Below are 12,434 nucleotides of genomic sequence, written 5' to 3'. Positions count from 1 at the left end.
ATAACACTTGAGATTTTCTGGGCTAACAGTGTAAGAAATAATATATTTAAAAAACTCATTACTGCATAGTTTCCTTGAAGTGAGGCTACCATCTCTGTCGGTGCCATCTTGTCATCTCATGAATACAAGTTGAAGTAGAAATATGTTAATAAACAGAAACAGTATTTACAGTACTTACAGGCAATAGTCAAATGAAAAGCTGTCAACTTTGCCAATGTATGTTAGATTCCGATGAGAGACAAGCAAATAATAGGGAGAACAGCATCCTCATACCCTCAGTTTTCTAAAGTAGGAATGTCACTACACAAGTTGCAAATGGACAGAGTAATTTTTCTTCAGGGAAATTAAGGATGTAAGCATTTTACCCAGGGTAGCCTACTCCACATCCTGCCTCAAGCAATTGTGGTAGGCTAACAGATAAGCACCCATTTCATCAGTTTGCTGTTCCATTTGGTATTTCCTTTGGTCTTGGTCTGCAAACTTCTATTAACTATATTTCTGAGAGGTGTGATTCACATATAAGAGAATGGAATACTCAGTTTCACTTCTCCCTTTCATTCGGGGGCCTGCCTTTTATTGAAAACATTTGCACCCAATATCTGTAATGTGGGATGTTATGCAAATGGTCAGCGATTGGATCATCTTCACAGAAGTTGCAATAATACCCAAATCTGTGTTTTTCCACACAGGAAAGGAATATAAAATGTTTAAGAACAGATTTATTTTTATTTTTTATAGTCAGGATTTTGAAAACACATATTTCTGAAAGCTATGGGACCTCTGCTTTAACCAGGGTTGGAGTTAAAAATAATAATAATAATAAGAGTAAGTCAATTCAGATAGGGACAGGGGGATACCTAGTCAGTTTTCAGTTGAATGCATTCAACTGAAATGTGTCTTCAGTTGGAATTCAGGAAGTGAACTGAAATTCCAATTAATCATAAGAGGCATTTACTTTTCAATGACTTCTGAATAAACTGAAAAGGAGAAGCTATATATTTCAAACATTTTTTCCAATTTTTGAATCATACATTCAAATGAATTGCTGAATTGGGTGACCTTAATTCGAATAGACCCCAACCCTGTCTCTCCATTGACAGAGCTAAACCAGCACATCGTTTCTTAGAGGAGAACGATTGGACCAGTTACTTTCTAGACTGTCCAACTGCCCCCCTATTGGAGCAGCTCTAGACTTAATCCTTATAGTGAAGGAAATAAAATGCTAGTAAAATATAGCGACATTCAGTTTGGACTCAAGGCCAATTCAATGGGAACATAACGGGCGGGTGTGACTGACAGGCACTGCAGAGAATTGATATGGATTGCCCATCACAAATCTAACCACCATTCATTCTGCACAAATTCAAGGATTAAAACACCAAATAATTATATTTCATATGGGCTGCGACCAAAATTGCACCACTATGGGCCCTGGTAAAAAAGTAGTACACTAAAGGGAATAGGGTGCTATTTCAGACACAACCAAGGAGTTCGCCTTTAAAATGTGGATGAAGGGCTTGTTCAACCAGGCACTCAACTTCCGGCTTAGTTTGACAGATCTTGGCATCTCTGGCAATATGCTTGAAATCACATTCCTTCACCCTTAACCACAGCCACTCGCTATTCACGCCTTTTATGAATCGCTCAATTTCCAAATGATTAAAGGTGATTGTATTTAGCAGTACAGTAGTCTCACTCCAGGCTAGGTCAAAAGAGGGAGAAGGCACACAGAGCCATTTCCTGTTGAGACCTGCTGCTCCGGAGGCTCGCACCCTTCTCCACAGACCTTCGTTTCATATTGCAGCTTTAATAGGCCTATCATTTCTTTCCTATGGACAATAAAGTATCTATCCATCTATCTAGTATTTATTAGTGTTGTCACAATACCAGAATTTGGACTTCGATACCATCACGATACTCGATACCACGGCAAAAAAATAAGGCACATTAGCCTAAGTCACAGAATGGCACTTGACCCAGCCAGAAACTCAGCTACTGCTCTGTTTAATCATTGGCCATCTTTTGAGCTCAATATCATTCGATTTTTTTTTAATTACATCAACATTTTTCAAAGACAGCAATGTATTCATTAAAAATCTATTTGACTTTGGTAAAAGCAATCAAACTACATAAATGGTGATCCTTTATTGACCGCCCAAATTCAGTGTTCAGATAACGGTTTCAAAACAGCCCATTCCTGAATCTCTCTGCAATTATCAGTGGTTTGGGAGAATGTCCTTTTAAGGTAGCCACAATTTCATCATATGATTTATCACCAGGTTTTTCAGGCGTTACTAGGCTGCGCAGTAGATTGAATGTTTTTCCTCCCATAACAGTAAAAAATGTTGGCACAACGACTTCTGCTATAATTTAATTTGCCAACACAAAGTACTCAAAACATTCTGTGTAAGAACTCCATTGTTCCACAGATTCATAAAATGTTCCTATATTTCCAACCAAGGCAGACATTTTTGGTTTATTTTTCTTTCTCACACTTTTCAGACAGTCCATTACTCCTAGATCCTTTTTTCTTATTTTAACTCATGATGACTTCACTTTTTTTCCGCAGCGAAACTCTTCCTATCCATTGAGGATCTCGTTGCTGTGACATCAAAAGCTAGCTAGCATCACTTGACTGGCTAGCTCCATGTTTTGTTTGCGTATTTCTACAGCGGGGAAAAACTCAGACTTTGACAAAGATAATGAGCCCAAACGTGAGAACGTTTCTTCCTCGTCGCCAGTTTTGTTGTATGGCACACTGTATAACTTATAGAACTAATATATGGACAGGACATGAGACGGGAGTAGAAATTAACGTGGGCATTGTTTAATGTGTTTAACAGTTAGAACATTCCATGCATTTCAACGTAGGTAAGCAAGGGGGGTTTACAGGTGCCCTAAAGGGACAAAACTAGAATATCAATACACAACAAAGGGATATATCTGTTCCTGGTTCATTTTTGTTGGTATGCTTATTTACGCTGGTGAGGAAAGCACTTAAAGAATAACTAGGCATCCTCTACTTTACTGGAAGATGATTTAACAAAAGAGCATTTGTGAAAAAAGCACAATCGTTGCACGACTGTACCTAACCATAAACACCAATGCCTTTCTTAAAATCAATACACAGAAGTATATATTTTTAAACCTGCTTATTTAGCTAAATGAAATCCAGGTTAGCAGGCAATATTAACCAGGTGAAATTGTGTCACTTCTCTTCCGTTCATTGCACGCAGAGTCAGGGTATAATGCAACAGTTTGGCCGCCTGGCTCGCTGCGAACTAATTTGCCAGAATTTTATGTAATTATGACATAACATTGAAGGTTGTGCAATGTAACAGGAATATTTAGACTTAGGGATGCCACCCGTTAGATAAAATACCGAACGGTTCTGTATTTCACTGAAATAATAAACGTTTTGTTTTCAAAATGATCGTGTCCGGATTCGACCATATTAATGACCAAAGGCTAGTATTTCTGTGTGTTATGCTATAATTAAGTCTGATTTGATAGAGCAGTCTGACTGAGCGATGGTAGACAGCAGCAGGCCCGTAATCATTCATTCAAACAGCACTTACGTGCGTTTTGACAGCAGCTCTTCGCAAGCACAGCGTTGTTTATGACTTCAAGCCTATCAACTCCCGAGATTAGGCTGGTGTAACCCATGTGAAATGGCTTGCTAATTAGCGGGGTAAGCGCTAATAGCGTTTCAAACGTCACTCGCTCTGAGACTTGGAGTGGTTGTTCCCCTTGATCTGCAAGGGTAACGCTGCTTCGAGGCTGGCTGTTGTCGATGTGTTCCTGGGTCGAGCCCAGGTAGGAGTGAGGAGAGGGACGGGAGGTATGCTGTTACACTGGCAATACTAAAGTGCCTATAAGAACATCCAATAGTCAAAGGCATATGAAATACAAATGGTAAAGAGAGAAATAGTCCTATAATTCCTATAATAACTACAAGCTAAAGCTTATTACCTGAAAATATTAAAGACTCATGTTAAAAGGAACCACCAGCTTTCATATGTTCTCATGTTCTGAGCAAGGAACTTAATCCTTAGCTTTTTTACATGGCACATATTGCACTTTTACAACACTTTCTTTTTGCATTATTTATACCAAATTTAACATGTTTCATCATTTGAGGCTAAATGTATTTTATTGATGTATTATATTATGGTAAAATAAGTGTTCATTCAGTATTGTTGTAATTATCATTATTACAAATAAATAAATAAATTTAAAAAAATAGGCCGATTAATCGGTATCGGCGTTGAAAAATCATAATCGGTCGACCTCTAGCTTGTAAGCATGCATTTCACGGTAAGGTTGTATTTGGCGCATGTGACAAATAAAATGTAATTTGATTAGGCATACATTTTTGTTAACTGTAATTTTGTTAGTTATGCTCCAACTTTCCCTCCATCTTGTGCTAACATCAGTTCTTTATAAGTATTGGTTCCAATAGTTGAAGAGAACTGTCATTCTAACAGCAGAAATGGGGCAGCTGAAGCAACCAAGATAAATGCCTTCTGGTGCAACGATGTGACCATGGCTCTCTCAATCACTGTGGAGGGAACAATCCCCGAATCAACTCAGTGATTTCTAAACAAATGTGAAAATGGCCCAAGAGAGTGTGGTTCAGTTGGCTGGAGGAGCATGGTGCTTGGAATTGCAGAGCTGTGGGTTTGAATTAGTTGTTGTATTAGCCACATATCAAATATAATTTTATTTGTTACATGATTCGTAAACACGTGTAGACTAACAGTGAAATACTTAGACCCTTCTCAACAGTGCAGAGAGAAAGAAAATAGAGAAATGGAAAGTAAGACAAAAAGTAATAATAGATACATATTAGGGCTGTGCATTGACAGGGACCTCAAGAGACGAAATTATCACGATACCATAGAATCCCAATACGTATATGTATTGTTATTCAATACTGTGATTTTATTGCGATTTGATCTTCCAAACATATTGCTTACTACGCTGAACAAAAATATAAAGTGCAACATGTAAAGTGTTGGTCCTCATGATTCATGAGTTTATTTTTTATTTTTAATCCCTGAAAATTTCCATACAATACGCTTATTTCTCTCTATTTTTTCACAAATTTGTTTACATCCATATTGGTGAGCATTTATCCTTTTCCAAGATAATCCATCCACCTGAAAGGTGTGGCATATCAAGAAGCTAATTAAACAGTATGATCATTACACAGGTGCACCTTGTGCTGGGGACAATAAAAGTCAACTTTAAATATGCTGTTTTGTCACAACACAATGACACAGATGTCTCAAGTGTTGAGGAAGCATGCAATTGGCATGCTGACTGCAGGAATGTCCACCAGATAATGTAATGTTAATTTCTCTACCATAAGCTGCCTCCAACGTTTTAAATAATTTGGCAGTATGTCCAACCGGCCTCACAACCGCAGACCACATGTTTCCATGCCAGCCGAGGACTTCCACAACAAACTACTTCACCTGTGGGATCGTCTTGACACGGGGTGTTGTAACTCAGTCAAATATTTTGTTGCATGTTTGCGTTTATATTTTTGTTCAGTATGTGTCTGCTGTAGATAGAGAAGAGTGTAACAAGGTTGGTTGTTTCCACTTGCCACTAAACAAATGTATTTCAACGTTTATGTATTTATATTGGTTAATTGAGATTTCATATCAATAAGGTGTATGCCATTGGTCTTGCTGCAGACAGGAGGGTAATACAGTTGTCCTCCACAGCTAAATGTTCTTGTCTATTTTTAGGTATTTATACCTATTGTATATTATACTATTTTTGTAATTGTTTTCTTTGATTAAAAAAGCCCAGTCAAGTGAATAAACACCAATCAACTGGGACTGCTGGCTGAGCATTCCTTTCTTTAAAAAAACAATGCAAGGGAGTTAAGAAGTACGATCACATCTGTTACAAGAGCATAAGAAAATTAGTTTTGATCAGTCATGGAAATAAAAGCGTTGAAAACATGTTGGCTCACTATTTAAAAAAGGAAGCTGGAGAACCAGCTAGATTATGAAAAATGCAAGAGATTTGGTACAGCTACAGCTGACTAGCACTAGCTAACGCTACCAAGCAAAAACTGATTATTTTTACAAATCAATACGGAGTCAAAGTATCAATAGAATATCATCCAAAATAACAGTGTGACATGCAACTATCGATTTCTTCCCCCATCAGGCGGCAGGGTAGCCTAGTGGTGTTGGACTAGTAACCGAAAGGTTGCAAGTTCGAATCCCCGGGCTGACAAGGTACAAATCTGTCGTTCTGCCCCTGAACAGGCAGTTAACCCACTGTTCCTAGGCAGCCATTGAAAATAAGAATTTGTTCTTAACTGACTTGCCTAGTAAAATAAAGGTTAAAAAAATAAATGACCACATATAGTTTAATGAATACGTCTTAACTGTATGTTTCATTGGATACAAGTGTTCACAAAAGAACCATGTTATTAGAACTATATTATTCCTGCATTGGCCAATAGCCACATATTGTGGAGCACGAGCTCCAAGTGTGTAATAATGTTTAGATTTTATAAATAGTTGTGCAAAAGGACCTATAATGGAGTGAGCAGGTTGCATCTATGGTAACTAAGTGCAGCAAAACACTTTTTTCCCCATACTCTACCTTAAAAGATTCAATGCGCCACAAGACCTGATGAACATTAACACCGGCTACATATGCCCCACCCTGGAATATGCTGCAGCTCATGGACCCAGGCCTAGTCTGATGACCCGGAGCATATTCAGAAGAGAGCATGCATGCCGCATCATCCTAGGAGGATACTCCAGTTATACTGAGGCACTACTGACCCTGTCCCTACCCAGGCTTCTTGAAAAGGAGGACACAGCTCTGCAGACTTCGCTGTCAGCCTCCTCAACTCTCCATTCAGAGACTATCTACCCCTGACCGAAACAAAGCAGCAGGTAGGAACTCCCGCAGCCAAAATCAACTGACAATCCAAAAGTCAACAATACAGAAGGTCACCTATCCCATACCTCTGTTCATTAATTAGTCACTAAGATCGCTGAACCTCTATTAATAATTGTATAATTTCTATACATTTTTGTATTTTGTCAACCTCTTAAATCAACCATATTTTGTATGCGCAATGATTTCAGTTTGTATTGACTGCTATGAGTGTATCATTCTTTTTACTTTACTGAACACACTCACATGACCAAATGTATGTGGACACCCCTACACCATTGCTGACAGGTGTATAAAAATCTAGCACACAGCCCTGCAATTTCCAAAGACAAACATTGGCAGTAGAATGGCCTTACTAAGCCCAGTGACTTTCAACATGGCACCGTCACAGGAAGCCATCTTTCCAACAAGTCCGTTCGTCAAATTCCTGCCCTGCTAGAGCTACCTGGTCAGGTGTAAGTGCTGTCATTGTGAAGTGAAAATGACTGAGCAACAACGGCTCAGCCGCGAAGTGGTAGGCCACACAAGCTCACAGAAATGGGACCACAGTGATGAAGCGTGAAGTAATCATCTGTCCTCGGTTACAACACTAGCTAACAAGATCCCAACGGCCTCGAAGCAACAAGCCCATGATTTTGGAATGAGATGTTCGACGAGCATGTGTCCACATACTTTTGGTCAGTATCTATCCATCTTTAACTGTATGTTTCATTGGATAAGCATGTTGACAAAATGACCATATTATAATTCATATGAAGCCTATATTATTATGTTAAGCATGGCTACGAACAGAGTGGCTACATAGGTGATCTTATGTTCTTCCCATGATGGAAAGACCTGGGCTTATCCTGCCTGAACACACCAATAGGAGGAGGCCTTCACATCAGTCCCACACACATGGTGCACTGCAGGTGGAGATACGGTCATTTCCATGTAAAGGGACCCATGAGCACCAACATGTGAAAATGGGTTTCAAATGAAAGCTAAGAGTCTATATAGAAAGTCTACATCTCCATTAACTTATTTGTTTTAAACATTTTTGTTGCATTACAAAGTGGGATTGAACAATTTAATTGTATTTTTTTGTCATCGATCTACACAAAATACTCCCTAATGTACATAATCTAACTTTTGACAAATTAATACTAATTTAATAACTCAAATAGTAGTTGCATAAGTATTCACCCATTTTGCTTAGTCAAGGCTAAATTTGTTCTGAAATAAACTTTTGTCATAACAAATCACATAACTGGGTGAAATAATAGGACTTTTTTTTGTTGTCCCCCATACATACAACAACTGTAAGGTCCCCCAGCCAAGTACTGAATTTAAAGCACATATTCAACTACAAAAGGCCAGGGAGCTTTTCGAAAGCCTCAAAGAGGGGCAGTGATCAGTAGATGGGTAACAATAACAAATCAGACACGGACTATATCTTTAAGCATGGTCAAGTTAATAATTACATTGTGGATTATGTATTAAGCCACCCAGACACATCAAAGATGCTGTAGTCCTTCTGAACTGAGCTACAGGACAGGAACGAAACTGCTTATGGATGTCACCATGAGGTCATTGGTGATATAAAAATGTCTAGAGTTCAATGGCTGTGATGTGAGAAAGCTGAGGATGGATCAACAACATTGTAAAAAAGCAAATGGTTTGGCATACATTTTAAGTGAAATCAGTCTCACCACAATGAAATTGTCCACAAAACACCACTTTACCCACGTGACACAAACCCAGACGAATGCTGTTCACAACAGTCTTGAGGGGAGTTGGGGCAAATGAGAATAAAACTGTTTATTGTTCATTACAAATGTCAATACCATTCTTCTACTTAACAATATAGAGGGGATATATACTACATGACCTTCTGGGAAAGCTTTCCACTAGATGTTGGAACATTGCTGCAGGGACTTGCTTCCATTCAGCCATGAGCCTTAGTGAGGTCGGGCACTGAGGTTGGGCGATTAGACCTTGCTCGCAGTGTTTGCGGTGTTCCAATTCATCGCAAAGGTGTTCGATTGGGTTGAGGTCAAGGCTCTGTGCAGGCCAGTCAAGTTCAAGTCTAGCAGGGCAGAAATTTGACGAACTGACTTGTTGGCCACGTTGAAAGTCACTAGGCTCTTCAGTAAGGCTATCATACTGATAATGATTGTAATGACTGTGTGCTCAAATTTATACACCTGTCAGCAACAGGTGTGTCTGAAATAGACAAATACAATCATTTGAAGGGGTGTCCACATACACTATATATATGAAAGTATGTGGAACGAGAAATGGTCTGGTCTAATCTTGTTATAGAATCTGTATTTTTTTAAATGCCACTGCCTAATATACCGCCAGAAGGAGCAGCACACTGCAGCTTTTCCAGATGCTCACTGACCCACTGGCACTTTAACGGGCAGGTAAAACAAATACAACACATACAGTAGCAGGCCAAGAGATCGTAAAACAAACGTATATGAATGAACTATTAATTACGTTGCCGATGGGCATTCATGATAACATTAGTTGTCTTTTTGTAACCTAGTCTACGTTATTGCAGCCAGAAAAAGCCCGATAGCTTCTCCCGCTATCGGAATATGTGACATAATCAAACTGGTGAGGCATTCAAGGCTGACTTCACGGGGTTACTGAGCTAGCTATTTAGCTATGTATCCCCGAGGCATCAACACATGCGTTTAAGAAATGCATTTTCCGTTAGATGAGCATTAGCGAATTAATAGGAGCGTGATTAAGGCCAAGCGATCGGCTCAGTATACTGTAGTTCAGCATTTTACATTGCATAACTCAGCCACCACAGCGATCGAGTTTGAAGGGGAATTATCAACTAGCTAGAGAGTGACATGGTACAAATGAGCATCGAACTCACCCCTGCGCATGTGATTGTGTAATTTTGACCAAGACGCAGCAATATTGCCATGGTATTACTATGTTGTAATTCACAGGGCTAGCCACCACCGTTATGATAACGCAGCCTACAATAACATTATCGGGTACGACAATGGCCATGACGACATATGAAATGTACAAAAGCATAATTTATAATCTAATATCTTTCAGCACTGTTTGAAATAGCAACTGTGGCTAATTCGGTTAAAACCCACGGCAAGCTCGAGACTCAGCAATTTGTTGTATCAGCTTGCATGGCCGTACTAGCTAGCATAGCCTCCTAGGGCCAGCTACTGCTGGACCAGCTATGTCCAGGATTAAACGTTTACCATCTGGAAAAATAAAAATAATAATAATTACCTCTCGCTGACCAGTACAACGTCTGCATCGGTCCACTGTTTGAAAATGGACGGGAGTACCCTCCGAAAGACGAAGAAGAGTCCGGGAAAAACTACGACGCCGCAAGCCAGCACTTGCAACATCCTTGCGCTTCTCCCACTATCTATCGACCTATCTATTATTATAATATGGGTCGAGGGCTGCAAGATGTATTTTACACACCGCGTTTTACACCGGCGACTGGGATTCGCCGTGTTTGCTAGACAGCATTAGTGCTCACACCACAAGATCCAGTCACCGGTGACCGCTGCGTTTTTTCCCTTGCCTCAGCAACACCACACTGTACACACAACCTAGCTAGCGAAGGTACCCGGTGATTGATTGGTCTTCACTCCTGGCGCAAAGCCGGTAACGTTAGACAGCACGCTAACTACATGCCGCGGAATACAATTTAATATCGAGGTTTGGGAATATTCTACCAGAAAAAAAACAGGGGAAAAAATAATACATATGTGAATTAAACCGAGGCAAGGTTTGACCTACGCGTCGGTTTCTCCGAGTTGGGGTACCTTGCTTTGCGAACTATCAACGACTCGACAAGCGCTCGCTTATCAAAGATGTGGATAACTTAACCAAGACAGACCACAGCCTGTCGTTTCAAATGAGTCATAGTGGGCAGAACAAGCAAGGAGGTGGGCAGACTCAAGCACGAGCTAGCAAGATCCTATTGGCGCGTTTTAGCTGTATTTGCATATTTCCGATAGGGAATGCCTTCTCCATGCGCGTGTGCAATAAATCAATTCCTTTTGCACTTCTAAACAACGCAATTTTTAAAAAACTTCAGCAAAAGGTAAAGTCTAGAAAACTTAGTCTACTGTTTGTAACAAATTATAGTTTTGGGATCAGAAAACTGTATTGAGATCAATTACAAAATGTGCTATGTCAGCCAAAATCCATCTTGTTCCATCTTGTCCCACTACTGGCCACTGGACTTCCTCTCACTAATATGTTTGGTAGTGTGTGGAAACGCCAAGCTGCTGCTTCACATTTACACATCCGCTGAAATATATGTCTAATTGTTCCATCTGTGCTCTTATTCATGACGGTGCAGACACCCTACAAGCAATGTGGACAAGGCGCATTCCGCAAGACAGCGCCATCTAGGCAGTAGCGGACCTGTGCTGCCCATATAGGCATAGTTCACCCTGATCATTTTTAATTTACTGTAATTCTGTTTTAGAAGACCACTCTTACTGTACACATAATTAGGCTATGCACTGTTGCAAAATTATACATTTTTGCAAAAACACGCTATTTAAAGAGGACAAGTACAAGAGGACATGTTGTACATTAGAGTGTCTAGTTTGAGAAACAGACACCTCACAAGTCCTCAACTGGCAGCTTCATTAAATAGTACCCGCAATACACCAGCCTCAACGTCAACAGTGAAGAGGCGACTCCGGGATACTGGCCTTCTTTTGACCACGTTAATCTTTTATTTTTATAGGCCAGTCTGAGATATGGCTTTTTCTTTGGAACTCTGCCTAGAAATCCAGTATCCCGGAGTCACCTCTTCACCGTTGATGTTGAGACTGGTGTTTTGTGAGTACTATTTAATGAAGCTGCCAGTTGAGGACTTGTGAGGCATCTGTTTCTCAAACTTGGCACTCTAATGTACTTGTCCTCTTGCTCAGTGGTGCACCAGGGCATCCCACTCCTCTTTCTATTCTGGTTTGAGACAGTTTGCACTGTTCTGTGAAGGGAGCAGTACACAGTGTTGTACGAGATCAGTTTCTTGGCAATTTCTCGCATGGAATAGCCTTCATTTCTCAGAACAATAATAGACTGACAAGTTTCGGAAGTAAGACCTTTGTTTCTGTTCATTTTGAGCCTGTAATCGAACCCACAAATGCTGATGCTTCATATATTCAACTAGTCTAAAGAAGGCCAGTTTTATTGCTTCTTTAATCAGACCAACATTTTTCAGCTGTGTTAGCATAATTGCAAAATAGTTTTCTTATGATCAACTAGCCTTTTAAAATGATACAGCTAACAAAACGTACCATTGGAACATAGGAGTGATGGTTGCTGAAAATGGGCCTCTGTACTAGAGGTCGACCGATTATGATTTTTCAACGCCGATAGCGATTATTAGAGGACCAAAAAAAGCCAATACCGATTAATTCGGACATTTTTGTTGTTGTTGTTTTGTTTTTTTGTTTGTTTTTTGTTTTTTGTAATAATGACAATTTCAACAATACTGA

General features: G+C 39.7%; 1 protein-coding gene across 1 annotated transcript in view; it reads right to left on the bottom strand.

The window, feature by feature from the left end:
* Positions 1 to 10,920, bottom strand: part of LOC124000167 (ceramide synthase-like) — a 42,516-nt gene extending 31,596 nt beyond the window's left edge. The window contains exon 1 of the mRNA XM_046306357.1: positions 10,192 to 10,920. Coding sequence (XP_046162313.1) covers positions 10,192 to 10,313 — 122 coding nt within the window. The 5' untranslated portion in view covers positions 10,314 to 10,920. The remainder of the gene's footprint in view (positions 1 to 10,191) is intronic.
* Positions 10,921 to 12,434: the final 1,514 nt, after the last annotated feature.

This window comes from Oncorhynchus gorbuscha, linkage group LG16 (genome assembly GCF_021184085.1).
Source record: "Oncorhynchus gorbuscha isolate QuinsamMale2020 ecotype Even-year linkage group LG16, OgorEven_v1.0, whole genome shotgun sequence".
Taxonomy (NCBI): Eukaryota; Metazoa; Chordata; class Actinopteri; order Salmoniformes; family Salmonidae; genus Oncorhynchus; species Oncorhynchus gorbuscha.
This window is presented reverse-complemented; position numbering and strand designations above follow the sequence as displayed.